The following is a 27,388-nucleotide window of genomic DNA, read 5'->3' on the forward strand; positions in this document are numbered from 1 at the left end:
TGGTTAGACTATCGAACTTAAGGAGTAAACTCCGGTCGTGCGTCGGAGCTGACACACACACACACACAATTTTTATTTCACAAACTGTTCCCTAAAACCCTTTCATTGACCAAAAATGGATAAGGAGAGTTATTGGTACGCTCATTAGACTTCGTTTAAGTATTTAGGCGACGTTTTTGTTACAAACCGGCTAAATATAGAGATCTTGAGATATCCATTTTCTTTTTGTTTGTTACATTTGATTTCGATTTGTTACTGTTTTGTTTTGCCTCTAATTTAGTTTTATATGGAGAAGCAGCGATAATAATTGCTTTTTCTCGTTTTCGAACTTGGCATTGGTCTTTTTAGGCCTTTCGGCATTAACTGTTTAGAGCTAACCAGAATAGATTATTCGCTGTTGCTTGCTGTTCTTGGCTCTAATAGAGTGTTTGCTGAAGAATTGGAGTCGGTGCATGTGGCCGGAGTTGACGATGTTACTGTTGGTGGAACTGTGTGATATATCAGCTTCGGGTTTCTTTCTAGTTTCAATTCAATTTCGTTCACCTCTCCAGTAATGAAATTATCTTCTGTAGAAATTTGTGTATTATAAGGGAAGATCCTAACGATAATTTTGTATCAAATTTAAACCAAAAAAGAATCACAAATCAGAAGGTAAGATGAGGTACCAACATCGTCATGCCCGTAAATATGTACCTCCACTCTAAAAAACAGTTTTTATGTAATATTTAATCTATTTATTATTGTATATCATAATATATTTTAATAGTTATTTTTACAATAGGATGCTGCTGATGGCTGATTTATTAATATTAAAAGATTATTTAGAAAGTCGAAAGTATTTCGAATATCTTCGTGTATATAACTGAGGGAGCGTCATTTCCAAATACGAAATCCAAATGGTTCCAAGTAGGAATTGGTACCAAATATTTAATTTGAAGATTCGGTAACCTTTCCGCTAGTTTATCTACATCAACTGTAGCAGCCAACCAATCGTTAGAACTGTATATAAGTGAGATAGGGGTAGAAATTTCAGATAAGTCGTAATCCGGAGGCGTCGGACTTAGATAAGTCACGAGGTTCTTCATTAAACCGAAATCGTATTGAGCGAATTTTCCAGAATTGTTTTCTTGGCAGTAGTGCAGGACTTGTCTTGTAGATGCACCAGCTGGATAATGGCCTGCGATTAGAGGAATTGCTGAAGCATTAATTTGATGGGGGCTGTAGCCGGCTAATAGAAACATGAAGTTCTTGCAAAGCACCTGCAATTAAAATGTTTTTCAATATGGGAGGTCCACTCATTACGCAAATACAGAGTGTTTTAAAAAAAATGTCGGTGTTTTATCTTTCATTTCACTGGAAATAGAATGTATGGTAAAGTGTTTGTTAGAAACTTATATATTGTCGTTTAAAGATTCCGGAAAGTTTAGGAGTAACTGTTTTTATATATGGCAAAGAGGCCTAAATAGGAGAACTATTATTGCTAGATATAGTGCTCATAATTTTATTTATTAAAAAAACTAACTTTTTGGGCCTCTTTCGAGAACCACTCTGTTCTGACTGTTGTTTGTTCTCTGGTGTGTCTTAGGAGATCTGCGATTACGAGAATCGTTGAACACCAAACATCCCTGCGATTTTCACACGATTGTATGATTGCAGGAAGGTTTTTAAATTGGTTTTACTCACACTACCAATATTTGATTTACCAATAGTGATCCAAATGTGCTTGCTAGTACAAGTCAAATTAGTCCTTAAAATAAAAGTAAGGTTACAAAAATTCCCATAGAGCTGAAAATTGGTATGAATATTTAGAATACTATTATAAATAAATTGTGAGAAGTCCTCGTCAATCCCCCTTGTGCAAAAAATTTTATTGATAGCGAAAGTTTGCAAAAATAGGTTTTACGCGTTTTTCAGCTAAACGGTGAGTTTTACAGCAAAAATAGTTCAGACAAAACTTGTAGATCATCCGATTTTCTACAAAAAATGTATCCGCACTTTTTTTCATAAATATTGCCATTTCCGTGATATAGCGGTTGAAAGAATTGAACAAAATATTTTATTCGTAATATGCACACGTTTCCACACCACCTACGAGGTAGTGTGCTTGGCGTTTTTTTTGGTTTCCCCGGTAGGCCTATTCCACGATCTATTGTGATCCTATTGAATTCTAATTGAGTATTAAAAATGATTAAAGCAGTGTAAATTATGTAATTTATAAATGAAAAAATAATTTAGAAAAATTATTCACAATAATCCAAGAAATAAGTAAGTGACTTTGGAATGTCTGTATCAATATCTTCAAACATACGACCTGGTGGAGGATAATTAGAATTATCTAAAACTGCACATTGAATATCCTCTCGAATAATTTCTGATGCAGTTTCCAAGATGTGAAATCGCTCTTCTTTTTCATCTGTTTTTTTTTCGTACCAAGCTTGATTTAAAATATCATGGTGACTATCAATAAAACATACAAATGTTAACGATCCTGATTTTTTTGTAATAATAATTTTATCACCATACCACACCAACTTCAATCGCATTTTAATGGTTGTTGATTGTTCACAAATACTTTTCAATTCGTCTAGTGTGAATTAACAATCATCGTTATTTTCAATATACTTGAATATTTGTAGCTTCATCTTGAGGACGACCGACTTTACCCTCAGTGGTCGTTTTCAAAAACGAATCGTTGTGATACTTAGCCTCGGCAGCGGCTAAATCATATTCAAATTCATTCATGGTCTTTTAGGTACTCCGAAAACTCATCACCTCTTTCAATACTTGCATCAATTAATGCTTTCATGCAGCGATCAACAGTAACAACTCCACGAGTTGTCACTACGAAGGAATGCTTACCACAAACAGTATTTTGTTGAGTACGAGACCTTTAGCGAGTGTGACTGCAGCCAGTGTTGCCAGAGCTAGTACAATTGTACAATTTTAGTATATTTTAGTGTATTTTATACGCTAGTACATTTTTCCTTTTTTCTAATACATTTTCCCTGCTTTCGCAAATATAAAGTTATTTTATATTTTCGTTTAATAAAATAAACTAGAAATTGTACAAGATTGTAACAATAATTAGAAAACAGAGCCAAGTTGATTTATATTTAGATCGTGAGATTTTTGTACTGCATTGCTAATTTTATCGGTAAACTTTATATAAATTTTTCATCCTTAAAATAATAATTGACACAGTCTATAACATTTTTGGAAAAAAAAATTAATTTAAACTTATATTTATACATCTTTCCATAATTTTATTAAATTTGTTTGAAGTTGGTACAATCTAATACATTTTCTAGTTCAATTTTTACATTCAGCTTTTAAATTGTGGCAACACTGACTGCAGCGCCACAGTGAATATGAACTACGGGAGACTGCCAGAGCATGTTTTATTACGTTTTTCAATAGTAAACAGAAAAATTTTGGAATAAAAGTATACTAAACAGTAATAAATTAGTCGTCAAAAATAAATGTGACGATTTAATACTTACTACAATTTTATAATTATCTTGAACAAGTAAGTATAATGATAAAATATATAACAGAATGAAGTAAACATATATGAGGTTAAGTTGCTTTGAACTGTTTTTTCAATGGAATAAGTAAATATTTGCTTAATTAATTAATTTTTTCATTATTTTTACTTAAACCAAAGACATGGATATGTCTTATAATATATATTATAAAAACAGGATTTCAGTCCATCAGTAATCAAATAAAATTTCAACCAGAAACTATGACCAAGGGCAAAAATCTTGTTCTTGCTGGACATGTGAGAGAAGTTGAGGAACATCGACGAAAATTTGACAGCTTTTTAATAAAGTCTCTGATAATTTAGATACTAGTAACAAAGAAGATGAAAGTACATCTGAAAAACGAAGTTTTACTGGGAATGATCTTGCAAATATTTTACTGTAATAATTTATTTTCTATGATGTATAATGGTGTAAAAGTCAATACAGTATTTTTATAATTAGTTACTGAAAAAGCAATATTTATTAAGTGAGTAACAACTAAAAAGTGTGTGTTATAATAATGTCTATTTAAAAGAATTTTATTATTCGTTACTAATTTGTTAGTTATAAACAAGTTTAAAAGAATATAACTTTTTATTACAATAAGTTTAATTATTAATTTTATTAAAAGATTACAATAAATTTAAAATTCCTTACAAATTTTCGTTTGTATTATCACAAGTACTTAGTGAACAATTTTCTTGAGTAATAAAATATTTTTCATCCCTCATTTTCAGAATCTTTTTTATCAGAAATAATTGGAGGCTCTAAATTTGCCAAAACACAACAAATATGCAAAATATCGTCAATGCAGTGGAACAAATGTCGTGGAATTTTATGCAATATATGGTAAGTCCTTAACCGCTGCATAATTCTTTCAGCGTGAATACTAACCTTTGCAACACTGTATGTCTGTTGAGTTTTTTCACTTGAAAATTCACTTTTCTTCTCTAGAAAAGGTGGCATTTACATTTTCTTGTCACTTGCATCAATCACTGTTCTAATTTCTAGAAAACCTTTGTCAGCGCACTAGTGTGGGAAAGTGACACTTTTAGAATTAAAATGCGTGCGGAAAAGTGGGTTAAAATGCATGGTCGTAGAAAAAGTTTGCAAACTTTCACCATCAATAAAATTTTTTGTACAAGAGGGATTGTTGATGGGGACTTTTTACAATTCATTTATAATAGTATTCTGAACATTCCCACCAATCTTTAGCTCTATGGGAATTTTTGTAGCTTTCAAAGTATCATTTGACTGGACTATACGGCCACTGTGTAATTCAGTAATCCAATCATTTATTAGAGAGTATCAAAATAATGAAGTGTTCCAATACATAGGCATATCATTTTATATAATAAGTCAATGTATTTTTTTGTAGTTATACGTCAGAATATATATAAATAAATTTTTGTAGAATTATAATGAATATACCAGGTGTACAATTTTATTTTCACCTAATTAACCTGCGTATATCTTTTGAACAGCTGAAGGTAAAAAAGTGTAATTTCTTCTAAAACATTTTTCTAGAAGGTTTGTTAAGAACATTGTGTCATACGAGTTATACAGGGTGTTCCTGGTCTTGATGCAAAAAATTTCGGGAGTAAGTAGATGATGTGAAAATGAAACTGTGATTTAAACAAAAATTACGGAGTCTACGGAGGATATTTCTTTGAACTTGGATGAACACTCCAAGATTATTCTATTAATCATTCCATTGTATTCAATTCCAGGAAACGTAGACCTCCCTGACTAATCGATCTATTAGAAAAAATGTTATTTTGATGATTTCTACGTCATTTAGGAAGTGAGGAAGGACTTTATCGTGCATGAACAACATGTCTTTGCGAATGTTTAGAGGAAAATTATTTTGGAAAAAATCGGTGACCATTCAGGTTATCAAAAAATATGTATTAATTTATTACCCACAAGCGAAATGAACTGATAGATAAATTATTTAAAAGCCTCCCCTGGACTTGTAACAGTCTCATCTTGCTAAAATTTATTATGATGTAAGTACCTCGTTTAAATAAAATATATTTTTTCTCTGGTTTCTTATTTCTACCATAATCCTTAGATAATTTATATTTCATATTAAAATAACGCTTCTTTCTATCCAAAAAAGTCTATTAAAAGTTTCCATAGTGTGCTAAGACTCATTTCAAGGTAACCCCCATTATTTTTAAGCGTACCAAGAACTGTCCACTGTTGGAAATACTTTTCTAAAGAAGCATACCTTAGAAGTCTTTCTTTCAAATTATTTTCTATTTGAAATGGTTTTCCTGGAGCTTTACGTGCTGTTTGAACCTCGCCAAAGTTCAATTTTTACTTACTTCCACTATCTCATCAACACTTTCACATTAAAGTTTGTGAATGAATTAAAACAATCAAATATTCTTTTGTCATTAATTGTTAAGAGACCGATCGAAATTATTAATAATCACACAATATACAAGTTTGGACTTTTAGCCAGTCCAAACTGTTTACCTTATAGACCAATAAAAGCTCAAAAACTTGTATTAGGTTAAGTACATTTATAAAAATTTCAGGAAATATATACGAGGTTTGGTTATTAAATAATTACGACTGGTTACGAAAAAGGGTTTTATTATAAAAATTATTCTACATTCGAATGCTTCCCTTCAATATACCCCCCTCCCCTCACCACACACCTTTCCATACGTTTTTTCCAATGATCGAAGCAGATCTTTTGGTCAGGAGTCAGATTTTTTGGCATCAACTTCGTACAGACTTTTGTCATGTATAATTCGTCGTGTAAAATTTTTCTAACCGTTTCTTTACCGGCGTTTATAGCCTCGACAATCATCCGGATGCTCATTCGACGATCTGCACGCACAATTTGGTTGTTTTTGGTCACTGTTTCGGATGTTGAAACAGTCACAGGGCGACCTGGGCGCTGGTCATCTTCAGTGCTCTCTCGACCTTCACTAAAGCGCTTACACTAGTCGAAAACACGCGCACGAGATAGAGAATTGTCTCCATAGGCCTCTTGCAATAATTTATAGTACCCAGTCGGATTTTTTTACAATTTAACGAGAAATTTGAGATTGAAACGTTTTTCGTCACGAGAAAAAAACACGTTCGTTTCAAACCGCTACTGCACAAATATTATAATAGTGACCGAAACATGTTTTGAGACATGCGCATAGACAAGATATCTAGATACCCAACGCTTTTCACACACCCGGGCGCCCTCTATGCGCGCAGTCTCGTTATTTAATAGCCAGACCTCGTAGATTATTCCGTAATAATCTTTAAAATGACCGTAGTAAGTTTTGCATTCGAAATTAGGTTTTATCACTCTCTCGTACATAAAAATATACTACAATTAAATAACTATCTCTAATAATTTGGCAGCTCACTGTATATTAAGAAATTTCAATACATTACTATATTATGCTTTCGGATGTACGAGGGTTCCTACTTAGGTTTTGAGATATAACAACACTGATATATGTCATATCTGACATTGCCATAATAAAGTTTGACATTTTTAATGGTGGAGGCATTCAGAACGTGTTGTCATACGAGTTCTATTTGAATTGGTCAAAAAATGGAATTAAATTGCGAATCTTTTCTATGATTTTCGAGGTGGATTAAACCAACATTAGTGTGCCGATCAACCCGCTTCGATTTTTAGTGATAAAGTACTATCAAGAACAACCGTTTTTTTGCTGGTTTTCCCAATTCAATCGTGGTCGCATTCCACTAGAGGAAATGCTGAAAAAATTCGATCGCGGTATTTCAAAAACGTCTAGTCTATAAGATCGTGACTGGCGACGAATAATGAAACTATGCATAAGAACCCGAAGGTAATCAACAATCGACTATATGGATCTTTCAAGATGAGCCAAATCCAACAAAAGTTTGGACGTGTCGCCATCTGGTACACCTGGTAGACCAGCTGTACAGTTTTGATTGGTACCCAATGGTTTTTTCTTATTCTCGCAGATAAATTGTGAGATCAAAATTTTTCTGCATCTAAGGAATCTACATCGGAATAGAAAAAATGCCTCGACAGTTGGTTTAAACGCAGGCAAAAGTTTATTATTGATCTTAATGAAAAATACTTTGAAAACCATAAAGACATATCCAATTATTGATATTTGTTTATCTCAAAACATAAGTAGCAGCCCTCGTAGTACTACTAAATTGTAAATTATGATTAATGGTAGAGGTACTCACCGTTCCTATACTTTCTGAACACATGACAGATCTTATTTCACTTATCAATCCTTCGCTATGCCCAAATTCGTATTTATCTAGCTGTTTCATACCTGCCCTTACAATAGTCGAAGATAGAAGTTTTATTATAGGACTGTGCAAGTGTTCCATAAAAGCGATTGGTCCCAAACTGATATGATGTTTTATTTTATGGTTATATTCTGGTTTCAAGGAAGCCATTACATAAAAAGCCGTGGCACCTTTATAAGGACACAAAAGTAGAATATGAGTGACTAAACGTTATAAATGTAAATCCTGAGAATGTTGTTTATAAGTGATTTTATACGAGGGTTGTCTAGTCTAAAGAGTTTTCAACTTAACAAAGAAACAATTTCTATAATCATAATTTTGGTGCATTTTTTTTACGAAAAAAAAAATGCTACTACTAGCGTTCTGTCCGTCTGTTTGTAACAGCGATATCTCCTCACAGAAAGCATGTAGCGTGTTCTGGTTTTTTGCATTTTGTTCTTGTATAGCTGTAGGTGTACCGAAACGATAGAAATTTTGGGTAATATTATAAAAAAATTGAGATTAATTGACGTGTATCGACATCAATCGACGTCAGTAGACATCATAAGACATTGCTCAACATCAAATGACAGTAGACGTCAATGGGCTTCAATGGACGTCAATTTGACTAACCTAACCAATTTATTATGAGAATGAACACAAAATTATTAAATAAATGGAATTATTCATATTTTTCTTGTTTCATTCAAGATTTTTTGTTAATATTTACTAACGGTATAAAGTGAGCTATAGCCTTTCGCGCCGAAAGTCCGACGACTTTTTTACTTGCTTAATATACAAACTTGGTCTCAAAAGTACCAGATGCAACAAAAATTTTGGAAAAAGTATATTTATTTTTCAACGTAATCTCCTTTTAGATCCATACACTTTTCTCGGCGATGTTCAATAAGTTCGACACGCTTTTTATAATAAGAATCCTCAAAATTACCCGTAATTGCCGGGCATCTCTTCTTCATTGTTGGAAAATCTTCGACCACCGAGCCATTTTTCCAAGTATGGTAACAAAAAATAATCCGAAGGGGATAAATCTGGCGAATAGGGTACATGAGGTAGCAATTCAAACTTTAATTCATTAATTTTGACCATTGTGATTGCGGATGGGTAGCTGGTGCATTGTCTTGGTGAAACAGCATTTTCTTCTTAACCAATTGCGGCCGTTTTTGCTTGATTTCATCGATCAAACGTTGCAAAAAGTTCGCATAATACTTGCCGTTGATAGTTTCTCCTTTTTCAAGATAGTCGATGAAAATTATCCCACGCGCATCCCAAAAAACCGACGCCTTGACGTTGATAGCAGGTGGAACGGTCTTTACCTTCTTTAAAGCTGGTTAGCTTTCCAGTCCATTGTTTAGATTGTTCTTTTGTTTTGGGTGTGAAGTTATGGACCCATGGTTATGAAACGGTTTTATTTCTGTGAAACATTCGATGCAAACATGTTCACGACGCTGTTTTTGTTCCATTGTGAGCAAACGCGACATCTAACTGGCGCACAGCTTTCTCATGTCCAAATTCTCAGTTAATCGCATTTTTTGAAATGCTTACTGTTGTGGAATTAGTGTCTGTCATGGTTGTAGTCGGTATAGTGAAGTAAGTGGTTGTAGTTGTTGTCGCTTTAATCACGTCGTAGTAACCTCATGTCTTGTCAAAATTTGATATATAAAATTATTTAGTTAAAAAGTCAGTCAGTGTAATCTTCAAATAGTTGCGATTAAATAGTTTCCGTTTCTTCTGTTAAGTTCGTATGTTTGCTTGTGGCTGAACCCGATTCCCCAAACACTTACTATGTCTGCTAGCTCACGCACTTTCAGTCGACGATCATCCCGTATCACATTTTTCTGGATTCGTCACCTCATTTGGTCGACCACTGCGATGCTGGTGTTTGCAGGTCCTTGTTTAAACTCTGCTACCCAATATTTTACTGTTGATAACGAAGGAACAGTCTAACCCAGAGAAGAATCTATTGATGGCTGCCAAAAAATTACTAAGCAGCACTTTGATTATCTCAAAAACGTTCGACATAGCTTATTCGGACGATAAAACCATTTTTGCCTTCTTCACAGCGGGTTTGCCCGTTGCAATCCACTATCTTGACTGTATTTCAGCAACGGTAGATGCAAATTTGATCTACAGTCATGAACGGACACAAAAAACCTACTCTTTTCGCTTAAACGGTGTCAATAAGCTCTGGGAAGTGTTCAGTCGAATGACTTTTTTGTCCAAAGTATCTAACACACTTGTAGCTTACCAATGCATCATTCTTCAGTCAGTATGTGCCCCAGCGTTCTTTTTATACTCCAATAACCTATTATATCTCTCTAACCTTAAGCCTACAGTTATTTAGTACCATTTGGTGCTTTCCAGCACTTTACAGTCGCAAATAATAATGCTGAGTCTTGATATTCAATTTTTCCCATTTTCAAAAAAATCTTCACAACAATTCACTTATTAGATTGTCTAATTGAAGCATTCAAAATGGCTGGAACTCTAAGTTATTGCTTTAATCGAAAATGGACTTGGTCAGCGAATTGTTGCTGGACAATTGGATGTAACCCGCGCAGTGGTTCGAAGAGTTATGAGGAGACTGAATCCTTTCATAGGCAACTTGGAGCAGGGAGAAAACGATTTAAAACCAGTAGCTTAAAACACCTGCGATTGTTCTAAAATTTACTTTAATTCATCGGCTTCTGAATTGGACGCTGGAATAATGGGGATCTGTTCTGTTCTCGGATGAAACCAGAATTTGCCTACATGTAAAATAACGAAGAAAGAAATTCAATCCAAGATCAAAACAGTGATTTGCAGATTGCTGCTTTGAAGAGCGAAGTGCTTATGGGGATAATTCCTGCATGATCTGGAATGTAATTTCTATAGAAGCATGAACCGATCCTCTATTTATTATTAGGAAAGGTTTAAGGAGGAGATTTTAACAATTCACGTGGTATCTTACGTCGACTACATTGGAGATGAATTTACCTTAATGCATGACAATACTGACCTAAATCCGATAGAACATTTATGGAATGAGCTATAGAGAAAATTTCGAGCTGGATTTACTACTGCAAAACTCAAGTCTAGAGCTTATTGTTGCAATAGCAGAAGAGTTTTTTGACATCTCACATGAAACAATAGCTAACTTGATTAGATCTATATCTAATCGTATGAAAGATGTTGTTAGGGCAAAAGGAGGTCATACCCATTATTAAGAAATTAAGTGTTAAGTTTCAACTTGTCAATAACTCTATTTATGTTAATAATAAAATTAAATAACTCAATTCACCAACTTGTTTTTTAAAAACAATTTATTTAGCAAACTGAAGATGTAATAATTTGAAATTACAATTGGTTACACTAATCTGACTGGCCTACTAGACGAATATCGAATTGAATGAATCCAGTTTTAGTTTTACAGACTTCTCTATATATTAGTTCTTATCTTATACTATAATAATGATAAAATTAGATAAATATATTTATGGTTCATTATAGTTACATTAATAATAATCAAATGATAAATAATTGAAGACGATACCTTAATGGGGTTAAAGTTGAATCTATAAAACTGACAGACAGACTAAACACAGCCAACTTATAGTAACGATAACTTAATGAGGTTAGAGTTCATAATAATAAATAAGTAATTGATGATGATGCGTCGCTGTGAAAAGGGTTGTTTTGGATTACTTAACTATAAAAAAGCTTAATTTGCTTAATGCATTAATTTCACTATGTTAAACATAGGAAGAATAAGTTTTTATAAATTTATACTCACATTAAAGTATATTAAGTTGTCTTTTTGTTCTGATGAATAATTCAACAAAATATATAGTTAAAATCAAAAGTTTACAGTGAGCCGATTTCTATACACGTAAGTAAATTTCTTTATATTTATAAGTAGTGACCTCTACAGGATGAGATTTGTTTATAGACTTTTATGCAATAGTATTGTTCAATAAAGATTTAAATGTTAAATTAACGTATCTTCAATTTTTATCATATTTTTTGGGATAATGTATAAAGTTTAAATATTGTTTCGATTGTTATTAGAAAAATCTCTAATTACCTTCAGAATGTGCAATGTGATACAAAGTTTTATTTCCAGTTTTTTCGAGAATGAAGTCTATAGTTGTAGGTGTATCGTAAATTCCCATTTCGTGCCAACTGTACATCCAAAATTCTTTATCCTTATCTGGATCAAAAGTCGTGTGGTTTCTTGAATAAATATTTCCTCTGAAATTCATCATCCAAACATCGTAACCATTATCAGCTAGTATATAAGCTAAACCTTGTTGGGGGCCGAAAATAACAAAATCAGTGGCAGCTAGAAATATACCATGCGATAACAATATTATTTTTCCTTCTCTTTTTCCATTTTTTCCATAAGGAATTCTGCAATATGTATTAGTATTTTCAAAAATAATAATTACAGCTTTTAGGAATATTTGAACGAAATAGTAAAAAATAATTTTTGGCATAAGAATAAAATTACTGAGAAGAAAGTGTGGGGTGTTTTCTATGTTATTTTGAATCAACTTTACGTTTTGTAACCAATAGATCTGAGTCTGATTACCAGTATGAAAAGTATCCGAATCCTTTTATCGATTACTAAAAATTATTCACTCATTAATAAGCTCGAAATGGCTTTCTACGGTAAGATGGACGGTAGTGTTTCTCGGAGTAAGTGACTGAAATAGAAATGAGGTGCGTGTCTTTTAGATAGCTCAACTGGTAAAACATCTAGCGTGAAATATGAATCGTCTCATGGAAACAAAAACTTTTACAAGAAATACAAAAATATTTAATATAATTAAAAATACAACAAAACTAAAACCAACGTCAAACTGAGTTGTATAATTTTGGTTTGGTTAATTTATATAAAAAATTTTAATGAGTCGGTATCTGGGTGATTCCGTTCTAACTGTGATTTTTTGTATTCAAAATTTCAAGATTTTAAAATTTAACTTTTCTAACTTTTTTATGCATATTATTCATCTATTTTACTGTAAAAATAAAACTCTAAGAGGAATTTACTACAACTTCAAAGTATCACGAGCAAGACACAAATGTCGGATTTTGAGTTCCACGGTACTGACTCATTTATCCACGGTACTGACATGGTAACTTAAGATATTAAACAACAAGTGCATCAATTTTCCTCAGTTTGATCATAAACATTAGAATTTATAAGGTAATTAGTTTAAATCATTTGTTACGACAAAAAAAATTAATAATTTATCGGTAAATTCTAGGAATGGACATGACACGGTACTGACATTCAAGTGATGTAGTATAAGTTTTCTTTAAGTGGCAAGTTATATTGTATAAAAATAATGTTTAAATATCTTAAGAATTATTCAATTAACACAAAATTTTTATTAATTGATTATTAATTAATGACTAGTACAAAAAAACAATACAGGACATTGAATATCACAGTTAGAACGGAATCACCCATCTAATGTTTTCTATAGGTCGCAGACTTCTTCTCTCAGTCTTCGCTCGCTTATTATTTCTTCCATCCATGTTTTCCTTGTTCTTCGTCTTTTGCAGATTTCTGGTGACATTTCATTACATTATTTGGTAATTTTGCTTCTGTCAATCTGTGAACCACTTGCTTACTTTCTGTACATGTTATAATTGTCTCTTCTACCCCCCATATGCTCCGTAATTCTCTCATTAGTCACTATTCCCAATCTTGATGTCTGTGGCTTCAATTTTCTTTCAGTAGCTACCTCTTTGAACCATTTATTAACACCCTTTCGATCATGGTACCATATATACTCATTTTTTTTTCTTTGTCTACCTCTGTACTCTACAGAATTCCATTGAATGCTTTCATTATCTGCTTTACCTTTTTCATTTTTGATTTTATTTCGACGTTTTCCATCCTTTCTTTATTAAAATTTGCGCCTAAATATCTAAATCTTTTTTTATTTTTCCATTTTCCAGAACAAGATCCGTGGTCTCTTCACCAATGTAAAAATATTGTGTTTTTGTAATATTGATTTGAAGACTCCATTTTTGATTCTCTTTTCTAAGTTTTTCCGATTACTGCGATGCTTTTTCTTCCAGGTCGAATCAAATATTTCACTTAAGAAGGAACAGTCTCACCAGTGTAGAATCTAGTTCAGCTTTTCAAATCAAATAATATCATAATATCACATAACGATGACCAAATTTTTTCATGTTTACGAATTTACTGAAAACGTTCACTATTGACTGCTGCCAAACAAATACTAAACAACTGCACGTGAATCTTTAAGTTTAGAAAATAAGAGTGTAAAAGCAAGTATCGTTGTCAAAATCTATGATCATTTCTCTGCATTTTCTTTTCCACTGAGAGAGTGCTTTTACCAAATATATCTTGGAAAGTGTGAGAGAGATACAGCTTTCTTGTCACAGACCCTTGTCAATTCTAAATGGTACTCTGATATCTTATTACCTACTTTTACACGTGGATATGATTTAAGACTATTTCTTGGAATAGTTCCTCTTATTTTGTAATGGATACGGATATCGTAAGCTTTCTGTGTAAGTCAATGAACAATACCTTATTTATTTCTACTTTTTCCTCTATGATTTGTGCTTATATTTTTTTATTATTTTTCCATAGACTCTACAGATAAGCCTCTGTAATTGTTGCAGTCTAATTTTTTGCTTTTTAAATTTGTTTTTTATATGTACAGATGCGTTGATGAATCCATCTCTATTCATGCAAAGAATACAAAAAGAAATTTAAGAGTCCTAGCGAAACTAATCAGGATAATCAGATATTCTATGTCTGTTTCAAGTGTGCAGAGTTTGAATTAAATATCATCGCTCAAAGTACAGTTACAAACATAAATTCGTTTGGTTAGGTTTGCAAAGCCTCAGAGGCGACAGTCAACTCTTCATTCGACTCAAACTTCTGCCTGGTGAGTAAATGTTGAAATGAAGAAGAAGTCAAACAAGAAGAATAGCCCAATTCTTATAATTGGGCTGTGGTACGTTATCATATTGGAACGACACTTCTTTCTTTGCCAAAAGGAGCCCGAAAGGTTCTTTATCATTTTAAGGTAAGTCCATGAAACAAAGGAGAAAAACGTTGAAATTTGACTTTTGACGCCTTGTTAATACAGTTGAAGATATTAGTGCTTCTAAGCGACTGGAAGAGCAGAAGGCTATGTGGATGTTTCTATGACAAACCAAATAAATACGGCAAATAAAATTTTAAAACAGAAATCAAGAACAGTTAGGTGCATTAATATATTTGTAAATATATAGAAAACCATTTTGTAGGAAAATTTTATAATTTTTTAGGCTAAAAAGGTTTGGAATACATTGAGACTTGTATTTTAAGAAAATGGACGTTCAAATGGTTCCAAAACGGTACCAGTCACACGCTACTGTGAAATTCAAGAGGTTATATCTCGCTTAATTCTGAAGTTCAGAAAAAAATAGAAAAAAACAAAATTTTTATTGAAAAAATGGCCAAACTGTTGATGTATCATTCATAATTTTCAAGTTATTTTCAATGAAAGATAATTTTTTCAAAATTTTCGGTTCACTTAATAAGTTCCACTAGTCTATTACTAAAAAATAAAGCATTTTTTTCTTCTCTTAAAAGCTACATTTAACCTTACAGTTTTTTCGATAAAAGTTTTTGAGTTATTTGTGGAAAATCTATTAAAAATATGCTTTTTTTGTAACAAAAAATCAAAGTTTCAATCACGAGTAAGTCAAAAAGTATTGATAAAGAAACTCCATAGAATAATTTGTATTTATAACGCATTTTTCTTAAGATTTTTACGGATAGTTTCAAAAAAAAATCACCATCTCCTAGTTGGGGTTGTATTCACCCCCCAGAGTAAAAGCACATATCGGCATAGGGTAGTGAATAGTGAATACCCTGAGGTATTCTTCTGTATGAGTCTTATTTTAGTAACTACAGCCTTCACTGTAACTACTTTTTGTTTTCAAATCAATGACTTTCCCTGAATAATATCCTGTGAGCGTTGAAATACCGTACAATAATTTGAAACCAAGTTTTTTCCAGGTACCGTCTCCAGAGACTTTTAAAATATCTTTAGCTCTTCTTTGGTCGACATTTTTTTTCTATCTCCTCTCCCACTGCCTTCTGCGATGGCAATTCGAACGATGATTTCGCTGTATTCTCAAACCAGTGCGCTAAATCCATCAGGTTATAAAACACAATTATTTCCTCTCGTGCAACACCTCGAAGTCTCATGACAAACACTAAGATTTCTACTCCTATTACAGCTTTCCACGTGTGATAAAATATGTTGAAACGCGTGCATTGTTTCCTACACATTTTGGGAGCTTCGAGGAATCCTAATTCCCGAAAAAACATTCACAACACCCCCACCAAACAGAACAAAAACAAAAAATCCTCGACAAAAACTTTACTTCCAATTCATGTAATATACAAAGATTATTTAGAAGGTGGAAAGTATTTCCAATATCTTCGTGTATATAACTGAGGGAGCGTCATTTCCAAATACGAAATCCAAATGGTTCCAAGTAGGAATTGGTACCAAATATTTAATTTGAAGATTCGGTAACCTTTCCGCTAGTTTATCTACATCAACTGTAGCGGACAACCAATCGTTAGAACTGTATATAAGTGAGATAGGGGTAGAAATTTCAGATAAGTCGTAATCCGGAGGCGTCGGACTTAGATAAGTCACGAGGTTCTTCATTAAACCGAAATCGTATTGAGCGAATTTTCCAGAATTGTATTCTTGGCAGTAGTGCAGGACTTGTCTTGTAGATGCACCAGCTGGATAATGGCCTGCGATTAGAGGAATTGCTGAAGCATTAATTTGATGGGGGCTGTAGCCGGCTAATAGAAACATGAAGTTCTTGCAAACAACCTGCAAATAAAATATTTTATATATTCAGAACGCATTTTTTACATAGTCATCAAAAATAAAGGAAATTGAGCTTTAACAATAAAGGTATTATTTTTTTTGTGAATACAAAGATTTATGCGGGTTGTCCGAAAAGAAAGAATGTATTATTGACATTCAAACCCTTGACTCACCTCAACTATCCAGCGAAATTAAACTTCATTATATAATTTGTGCTCTGTAAGAATATTTAATATTTTTATACGTATCAGTGTTTTCTTTATTCTGCGTTTTCTAAAATAGCTCCATTTTAAAGCGAAAATTTAATTTCTCTTTACGCAGAGATGCCCTGATGGTGTGCGTAACTTTACAGGGAGGAATTGCGGTTGTAATCCTACGGAGGATGTGCGTGGCAATTGTGAAACCATCATCACATATGATGCAGTGGTTCGGGGTACTAGAACTAGTATGGATACCACGAGGAGCAAATCTCCCAAAGGTACAAAGACTGGCTTGTTTATGTACAATTGGGGCCATGAAATCTTTCCCAACAACTGCAATAGAAGTGATTCTAAATCTCCCACTTCTCCACATAGTACTGGAAAGCGTGGCAACCCTTGGACATGTCCCCATATGAAAATGCTTAGCTTTGAGGAAAACTTCATCTCAATAATAAACAATGAAAACAAGAAGAATCAAAACACCATAATGGTTTACGGATGGATTAAAAATAGCAGACGGAACTGGAATAGAAGTGTACGGGCCCAGAACCAAACATTCTGAAGTTGTCTGCTTCCAATAGGCCCCAGTTCTACAGGAGATTCCGGGAGGTCTCATTTCTTGTTAATGGTTAGTTCCGGTGGCTATAAACTCTTGTCATCGTGGCTGTTCGGTTGTCGTAATATGTGTGTATTTCGCTGCCTCGGATGAACCCTACTTCGACAAGAAGATATCTATCCAAGTGGTTCTTCGCCTTCTCTAAAGCTTTCTCCAGCACTTGGTTATGAAGCACGAGTTACGTTGTCGTAAGATGTCCGTCATAAACAAAAAACTATGATTACTTTCCAATATGTGTTGATAATATTGTAAATGTCGATGGAAATATTATAAATATAGACTTCTGATACATGAAACTGTTTTCAACTAACTTTGAACAAATTTTATCGTCATAAGATTGATGAAAAATATCATTTGCGTGAAGGTACTTACCGTTCCCACACTTTCTGAACACATTCCCGACGATATGTCCCTCATCAATCCTTTAGTAGGCATAAATTCATATTGACCAAGCTGTTCCAAACTTGCAACCGTGAGAGCCGAAGTTGGAGCTATTAGTCTCATTATAGGACTGTACAAGTGTTTCATAAACGCAGTTGGTCCCAAACTAATATGATGTTTTATTTTATCGTTATAATTCTGTTTTATTGACGCCATTACATAAAAAGCTGTGGTACCTTTATAAGGAAACAAAAACAGTATATAAGTGAATTTAAAATACATTTATATAGGACACAAACCGGTAAATTCGTGGAAGCTTCTACATATTTCGATGTTTTACCAGCGATGGTACAATGAAGAATCCAGTAAGCCGCGGACCAACTGGTGTACAACGTGTGATTGAAGAAAAATAGTAAAGTATCCAAAGACAACGTGGAAATCGTAAGAATCACCTGAAGCACGAAGGCCAAATCTTTGATGGATGATTCAAGCTGGATCAATCCTTATTCTCATCAAGCTGTACTTATTAACCACGTGGAAATGCATACCCAAGATTTATTACAAGAATCTCCAAAATCTATAAAGCCTGAAGCAAGTGGTCCTAGCTTTTTTGGACTTTAAGATCTAGCAGATACACCGACGGTTGCAAAGACAACCTCGAAATCGAAAGAATCGCCTAAACCACGAAGGCCCAATCTTTGGTAGTTTATTCGAGCTGGAACTGGCAATGAAATTCCAACTAATCCGGGAAATCCTTATTTTCATCAAGCTGTCCTTATTAATCGCGTGGAAATGCATACCCAAGATTTATTAAAAGAATCTCCAAGATTTATAGAGCCTGGGACAAGCGCTCATAGCTTTTTTGCACTTTAAGATCTAGCAGATTCGCCGACGGATGCAAAGGCAACGTGGAAATCTTAAGAATCACCTGAATCGCATAAGCCAAATATTTGGTGGATGATTCGAGCTGGAACTTGCAATGAAACTCCAAATAATCCGGGAAATCCTTATACTCATTAACCACGTGGAAATGCATACCCAAGATTTATTACAAGAATCTCCAAGATTTATAGAGCCTGGGACAAGCGGTCATAGCTTCTTTGCACTTTAAGATCTAGTAGATATACCGACGGTTGTAAAGGCAACGTAGGAATTGTAAGAATCACCTGAACCACGAAGGCCAAATATTTCGTAGGTGATTCGAGCTGGGACTGGCAATGAAACTCCAAATAATCCGGGAAATCCTTATTATCATCGTGCTGTACTCATTAACTACGTGGAAAAGCATACCCAAGATTAATTAAAAAAATCTCCAAGATCTATAGAGCCTGAAGCAAGTGGTCAAAGCTTTTTTGGACTTTAAGATCTAGCAGATACACCGACACCAGAAGGAGTTATGAAAAATCGTGCATGACATCACCAGGAGAAGATTCGGACTCACATCTAGCTGTGGGTACTGATGGACTACACCAGCGAAGAGTACACAAAGGCTGAGAAAAATTTTGGACCACGACAAGCAATGAAACTGGAGAAAAATTGTTTGTATTTGGAATTTCCTCACAAAACGATGTGTAAATGATTTATTATATGCGCATAAAGCTACTATTATTGAAAATGTTGCTGGACTTTAGTTAATATAATGGATATTTGTTGATATTATCGCTATTTCTTAATATTTTGAATCATTCCTTTAGTATAGATATAAATTTTCAGGCGAAAATAGCTTAAAACAATATATTTTAATGAATAAACATTTTGTTTCTAGTTACCTTGAGAATGTCCAATGTGGTACAGACTTTCATTTCCGGTTTTTGCAAGAACGAAATCAATAGTTGCAGGTATATCATAAATGCCTATTTCGTGCCAACTGTACATCCAAAAGTCTTTATCCTTATCTGGATCAAATGTCGTGTGGTTTCTTGAATAAATATTTCCTCTGCAATTCATCATCCAAACATCGTAACCATTATCAGCTAGTATATAAGCTAAACCTTGTTGGGGTCCAAAAAGCACGTAATCACTGGCAGCTAAAAAGAGACCGTGCTGTAACAACACCACTTTCCCTTCTCTTCTTCCAGTTTTTCCATAAGGCATTCTGTAATATATATTATTTTTCTTTATTTTTTGCTAATAGTTATAAAGAAACCGAACAACAGGGTGAATTGTCCCGTATAAAAAACAACACGGAGCAGAGGCGTATAGAGTAGTCCAAAATATAACGATTGAGGACAAGTTACCTCTACACAAAGTTATATATCTGAGCATTTATAGGGCTTTAAAATAGGACAAAAAATTTCGAAAAAAATTAATTTCTTTGCCTTTCATACAATTTAAAAATACAGGCAAACAGTATGCTGCTGTTAAGGTCACTAATTAATGGTAATTGATCGAACCAATCGATTCCACAGAAATCCCAAAGATACAAAGAAGACGATGTTATGAGATAATGAATAATATAAATGCGAGAATTGAACGAGACTATTGCCCACTGAAAGTGATAGTCGGAGAGCTGGTCGCCACTTCGACTAAGGTACTTTCACAAGGCTGAAACTTTTTCTATATGTTATTTAATATAGTTAAAGTAGAAAAATCAACTTCTGGTAGGGTTAGCGCGGTTGCAACGATATCCACTGTTTTTTGCATATTGCAAATTTTTTATTTAAAAAAATGTATCTTCACAAATCTGGCTTTCGAGTATATTTTTAATTAGACAATTTTGAATATAAAAAAAATTGCCAGATGATTTGCTCGGTTGCAAGTATCTGTAAAATGGACCGAAGTTGCTAAGACGGGTAGTACAGTATTTTCATCACAAACGTCTACCGACCCTGTCGACCCTTCAGCTAAAGAATTTTTACCTAAATATAAGGTTGACATACATTTTAAGACAAATTTCCGTCAAGTTTGTCAGTTGCAACGCTGCTTATTTCGAAGCAAGTTAACTTACATAGTTTCGTCTAATTTACTAGCGAAATACACAAAGAATTGCATTTTTATACTATTTTTGGATACTTGATTGTTCAATATCCGTTTCTTTCCATATTTGAGTGTTTTTAGAGTCAGTTTTCGACTCAACTGTATATTTTTTTCATATCTCCGCTACATTATTGTGATCAGTTGTGCGTAATAATTTTTTATAAGTGAAAAAAGAGAAAAGACTACTTGTTTTCATTATGGAAGCGCAAGAAATGATCTGTGTGTTTTGTAAGGAAAAAAATGATAATAAATTGATTAAATTTAAACCTCAGATTTTATCAAAAAGCCATGAGGTATTGAACATTAGAAAATCTCTGAGACATAAATATAGTGATATTGTTTTACCTGATGAAATAAACGATACAGCAGGATATCATAGTGAATGTTACAAAAATTTTTCTGCAATAATGACAAAATATTCGTCGGTCTCATGTGAATCTGCTGGTGAATATTATTTCTTTAATATTACGAGGGTGAATCAAATATAAACGAGACTTTTGGACCTGCGCGCGCAATAGTGATGGAAGAACGTTCCGCTGTTATTGGCTGTTAGGTTGGTTTGTCAGGAGTGGGGGAAGCACGTGACTCATCATCATAGACTCGCTCAGTGTCCATCGTTACGATGTCCGAGCAGGAGGTACCTCCCTCTATTGCGCAACGTATTGTTATAAAGTTTTTAGCTGCAGAAGGTGTAAAACCGGCCGAAATCTTGAGAAGATTGACTGCACAGTTCGGGGAAAAGACGCTGTCGCGAGCTAGAGTGTTTACTTGGCATAAACAGTTCGTGGAGGGCCGTGAACGTGTTGAAAATGAGAGCCATGACCGCAGACCCCGCACCAGCATTACAGCGGGCAACATCGACAGTGTTCGTCAACTTGTTGAAGGTGATAGGCGTCTAACAACTTCGGATATTGCAATTGCGATATGCAAGACTTGCATATCGCCGCAAAAGACGACACCTTCCAATGAGAAAAGTGATTCTCCTCCATGACAATGCTCGCCCCCATACGGCAGCCCTGACAGTACAAAAATTGGAGCAACTGGGTTGGGAGACACTGGAACACCCTCCATACAGTCCAGACCTGTCTCCCTGCGACTTCCATGTCTTTGGTCCTCTCAAGGAAGCTTTGGGAGGGCAAAAATTCCACAGCGATAATGAGGTTGAAGCATATGTGCGCAATTGGCTGCAAACACGACCTGACTCTTTTTACCTGGAAGGAATTAAAAAATTACCTATACGCTGGGAAAAATGTGAGAGATTATGTAGAAAAATAAACTATGATTGTTTGTGCGTTTAAAATCAAAATAAATATTTTAAAAAATAAGTCTTGTTTATATTTGATTCACCCTCGTATATTACATATACATTTTTTTTTAATACTTGTTATATTAAATTTTTTTATTCCTATAAATTATGTGATCTCACATATTTAAATTCATTATTTCGTATTATTTTTTTTAATATTTTTAATTTAATTTTTATTTTAATTTCATTATTTCTTGAAATAGAAAAATCAATGATAGTACAATAAAATTGTTTTTAAAGAAGCTTAAAATAATTATTTCATTAGGATGAGTTCATTTTAAAAACTGAAACTATACATTCATTGTAGGTAATCCAGGTATTGGAGGCACAGAAGGCAGATCTGAAGAACGTGGAGACTCTGCGGGGCCATCAAATGAAGATATTGATAATCTGTGTTGCTTTTGTAATAAAAGAACAAAAAAAGTTAAAGGACGTTGTCTGCCCTTACACACGATCGAAAGAATCAAATTTCTTGAGTCTCTAAAAATTTCTGTCGATAATGAAATAGTTAAAAAATTGATGAATTAAGCATGTACTCAAATAAAATATCATAATCCTTGCCGACTAAATTTTCACTATGAATGTCAAGATAAACCCGAAAAACCAGCATCATCTCTCCATAATTTACCATAAGCAGACGTTCATTGAAATAAGCGATTTTATAACAGAAAATATTATTGAAAATAAAAAGAAATTCACTTTTGATTACATATGCAAACATTATATAGCTACTATTAAAAAAATAGCAGAAGAGGATAATGGACATTATGACAACTTATTCAGTACTCAACATTTTGAAAAGAAAATATTGGACCGGTTATCGTGAAAAAAGGCAGAAAAAAATATGTCGTCCCGAAAGACTTTGTCCTGGAAGAAAAATATATATGAAATTACCTGTATCATGATATTTTATTATAAATACCTAACTTCACAAAATAGTTTACAAGATATTTTCTTTAGGAATTAGATTTGGAAGATCGTACCAGCCGTCTTAGCAACTTTCGGTCCATTTTACAGACACTTGCAACCGAGCAAATCATCTGGCAATTTTTTTTTATATTCAAAATTGTCGAAATTAAAAAAATACTCGAAAGCCAGATTTGTGAAGATACATTTTTTTAAATAAAAAATTTGCAATATGCCAGAAGTTGATTTTTCTACTTTAACTATATTAAATAACATATAGAAAAAGTTTCAGCCTTGTGAAAGTACCTTAGTCGAAGTGGCGACCAGCTCTTAGACTATGACTTCCATTTCGCGTAAATTCAAAGAGAACAATGAATATCTCGGACTGAAAACTTAGACAAAGACACAAAACATTTCACATGGATGTCTTCAAAAGATAGAATCATGTTTCCGATACTACAAGTATCTTACCACAATACATCAAAATTGACGATAGCAAATGTTTTGACCAACCAGACCAACTGCAAAATCTGAGAGTTTCTTGAAAACTAACAAAGAAAACGTTGATCCATGATATGTCAAAATGGCTCACCAGATTAGCTAACTATTTGTCAGTATTTCTCTGCTATCCCAGGATATAACACGAACGTTGAAAAAGTTTTTTCCTTGATAGATCAGCAATGGACGGAAAAACGCAACAGATTACATGTTGCCATTGTTGCCAAAATGTTGGTTGTAGAATTTGATTCAAAATATTTGACATGTAAGGATTTCTAGAAATACATTTTGAACTAAACTAAAACAAAAAATATAAATCATTATTTTTATTATGTAGCTCAAACTGAAGAAGTTTTTTTTGTTTTATTATTTAACTTAAAGTACCTGGAATATAATTTTGACTGATGACTATTTGACTAATTAATAATAAACCACGTACCTAAGACTGATTTGGCATTCGATTTATTTATTTCACAAGATTTATGATAATAATGAAAAAGTTTGATTTGACATGAAATTGTTTTGTTGTATCCATAAATACTGAGACAAAATCCTTAATAATGTAGAGTGTCTGGCATTTCTACCCAATCTCCGGAAAAAACTGGCTGGTCTGTTCGGCTATTAGATTTAGCGACCTGGCAACCCTATATGCGATGATTTAAAGATTGTAAAAAAATTGTAACAGAGAAATACCTATTTTGAATCTTCTGGAATGTTCTTGGATGAAAATGAGACTCCCAATTGAGTTTGTAAATCGTGTAAAATCTTTATAGACAAAATTTAGAATTGTTAGCATCAAGGCTGAAAGAAAACAATTTGCTTTTCTCAAATAATTCTTCATCTTAAGAGGGACAAAGAATTACTGAGTTATTTTTACATTAAAAGAAAGTTAACAAATCAAAAAATTTCCGCACTATTTTAGAACGTCTGACGTCTTCAATGTCACTATTAAAATATGATGCATCTTTAGAGTCAAAATGTTTAAACACAGCCCGTTTCATTTCATCGTCGCTGTTAAATATTTTACCACTTAAATTTAACCTTTAACTTTGCGCACAAAAAATAATATGACTGGACCAGATCAGGGCTATATGATGAGCGATGAAAGAATAAAATTACCTGAATATATTAAGGATGTAACCGTCTTTGGTCGTGATGTAATAGCTTTCCAATGGGTATCCATATTGGCTCACAATTTCTGGTACACGAGCATCGGGTACTTTGTTAAATTGAAAAGCTTGATTGAAGACATCTTGCGTCAATTCTTTATCAATATCGTTGGATGACTTTCCGTTGATTTCTTTATATTTATTATCACTTTTTATGGATTCTTCAATGTCGTGGAAGAAATTAGCCGTAACACCTAATTCTACCACGGCAGTAACGAAAGTTAGAATGAATATTATCAATATTAACTTCATCTCGAATATTTCAGGGTATACAAAATAATCAATATGAAATACAGTCGCATTTATATCACATTTTTCATGATAATTTTTTTTATTAAAATAATTTATCAGTGACAATCTATATTTAATTTGTAGTAACATGATATTATAAAGAAGGAAATGTTTTTATCCTGTAAGATTTCTCAGGAAATCTCTACACTGCGAATAGAAATTAGTTTTTTATTTAGCTTGTGATCAAGCTAAAACTGTTCTAAATAAATGAAACTATTGTAAAATCAGGTACAATAATATAGTACTTGTTGATTACACTATATTACTCATAAATCAATATCTCCTGGTGATATAATGATGAAACAGATCAGTTTTTGCTGGGTGGTAGTCTCGGGGTGCGTTCCGTTTGTATTTAATACCCAGAGTTGTTTAGTTGATACGAACTCATCCAACTGAAGTGTCATTTCGCTCGCGCCCGTCTTTTCGTAAACAAAACAAGTAATTTTTGAGGTTAGAGTTAATCAACTTGTAGTGAAATCTAGACTTACTCGTATTTTAGACTTCTGATCGATGACTTACCATTTAATTTTGGGGAAAAGGTTGGATTTGTGAGACTTATGATTTAAAGTATCCCTCGTACTTCGCTTCTTTTATCTACGATAAATAATATTGCAAATTTAGCCAGAAAATATTCGAGTGCCAGAAAATATTCTAATTACTCATTACATCGTTATTTACCTGCGATTTTTGGTCTGATACTTGTTCTGAAGTTGTTCAATGACTACAACTGAGAAAATATAGCTAATAAACTTGAAGAAATCTTGTCGTTATGGGAAATACCCGATGGAAAAGCGGAATGTGTAGTACGAGATACAGGTGCTAGAATGAAAAAATACATTACCTTTATTAATCCTACTTCACATAAGATTTAAAATGTGTTGATACAATAGATGGAAGCTCAAAATACTGTTATGGTTGCTAAAATAAAATCATTTTCATCATTCGAGTTCTGCTCGAGATGAGCTTGCTAATATACAAAAAAAGGCTTAATCCAAACCCCCTAAGATTTAACGAAAATGTGTAACTAGATGAAACAGCACGTTTTGTATTCTGGAACGTATTTTAAAGTCAAAGAGTTTTCATGTGTTTACGCATCGACAAATAATAAAATTTCTTTACTAACACCTGAAGAGGAAATGATTTTTGAGAAGTTTATGACTGTATTAAGGCCATTTAAGATAAAACTTAAGGGCTACTGATTTCCCCATTCTTTTAATCGCCTCTCTAGAGACAATGTTTAGTGATCTATCTAAATCTAATTCACTGATTTAAAAATCGATGTTATTGGCAAATATTCTGGTTTTTAGAATGAATTTTCCCAATGACTGCGACCTTTATTGGCGCTGGATACAAAATCCATTAAGAAAACTTCCACTAAAGAACGTGTTATGAAACAAATTTTGGATTTGACGAGGACCATCAAACCGACGTTGTCTGAATGCAAAGTGTATAGATTGAATGAAATTAAAGAACAATTAAAAGTGTATCTTTGAAAGAATCAATCAATTTATTAATGAATGATTTGAGATTTAAAAGTAGATGCAACTTGAAGGACCAATGATTTTGTATGAATTACGATAAGAGCTCAATTTTGACTACATAAATGACGATTATTACACTAAAATTTAACAAAAATTGAATAATATTGATGCAAAAATCGCTTTTCACATCTTAAAGATTTGGAATAACCCATAAAAACCGAGTGCGATTTAAAAAATTTGTTAAATGCATTGAAATAGATGAAATGACGAAAATCCGGCTCAAAGGACCAATGATTTTGCATGAACTACAACAAGAACGTATTTATAGCTACATAAATGTAGATAATGGTACTGAAACTGACCGAAAACTGAAAAATGTTGATGCAAAAACTGCAATTCACATCTTAAACATTTGGAACAACCCATAAAAACCAAGTGCGATTTAAAAAAATTGTTAAATGCATTGAAATAGATGAAATGACGAAAATCCGGCTCGAAGGACCAATGATTTTGCATGAACTACAACAAGAACGTATTTATAGCTACATAAATGTAGATAATGGTACTGAAACTGACCGAAAACTGAAAAATGTTGATGCAAAAACTGCAATTCACATCTTAAACATTTGGAACAATCCATAAACACCGAGTGCGATTTAAAAAATTTGTTAAATGTATTGAAATAGATGAAATGACGAAAATCCGGCTCGAAGGACCAATGATTTTGCATGAACTACAACAAGAACGTATTTATAGCTACATAAATGTAGATAATGGTACTGAAACTGACCGAAAACTGAAAAATGTTGATGCAAAAACTGCAATTCACATCTTAAACATTTGGAACAATCCATAAACACCGAGTGCGATTTAAAAAATTTGTTAAATGCATTGAAATAGA

The 27,388-nt window shown here is 33.2% G+C and overlaps 2 protein-coding genes and 1 long non-coding RNA gene across 3 annotated transcripts in view; 1 reads left to right on the forward strand and 2 right to left on the reverse strand.

The window, feature by feature from the left end:
* Nucleotides 1-735: 735 nt before the first annotated feature.
* LOC130902063 (lipase 3-like) lies at nt 736-24,967 on the reverse strand. The gene is made up of 4 exons (XM_057813870.1): nt 24,666-24,967; nt 11,857-12,182; nt 7,728-7,966; nt 736-1,259 (listed from the first exon to the last, which is right to left on the reverse strand). The coding sequence occupies exons 1-4, from the start codon at nt 24,965-24,967 to the stop codon at nt 822-824; spliced, it is 1,305 nt and encodes a 434-aa protein (XP_057669853.1). The 3' UTR covers nt 736-821.
* On the forward strand, nt 3,361-5,567 carry LOC130902064 (uncharacterized). Its single transcript, XR_009060354.1, has 3 exons — nt 3,361-3,526; nt 4,262-4,373; nt 5,255-5,567. It is a non-coding gene; the product is annotated as an uncharacterized LOC130902064 (long non-coding RNA).
* The window catches only part of LOC130902062 (lipase 3-like), a 46,219-nt gene continuing 35,013 nt past the window's right edge, over nt 16,183-27,388 (reverse strand). Inside the window, exons 2-6 of the mRNA XM_057813869.1 lie at nt 25,685-25,825; nt 25,526-25,600; nt 19,630-19,955; nt 17,852-18,096; nt 16,183-16,666 (exon numbers count right to left, since the gene is read on the reverse strand). Of these exons, the coding sequence (XP_057669852.1) occupies nt 16,229-16,666; nt 17,852-18,096; nt 19,630-19,954 (1,008 nt within the window). The 5' untranslated portion in view covers nt 19,955; nt 25,526-25,600; nt 25,685-25,825 and the 3' untranslated portion in view covers nt 16,183-16,228. The remainder of the gene's footprint in view (nt 16,667-17,851; nt 18,097-19,629; nt 19,956-25,525; nt 25,601-25,684; nt 25,826-27,388) is intronic.

Source organism: Diorhabda carinulata, chromosome X (genome assembly GCF_026250575.1).
Source record: "Diorhabda carinulata isolate Delta chromosome X, icDioCari1.1, whole genome shotgun sequence".
Lineage (NCBI taxonomy): Eukaryota > Metazoa > Arthropoda > Insecta > Coleoptera > Chrysomelidae > Diorhabda > Diorhabda carinulata.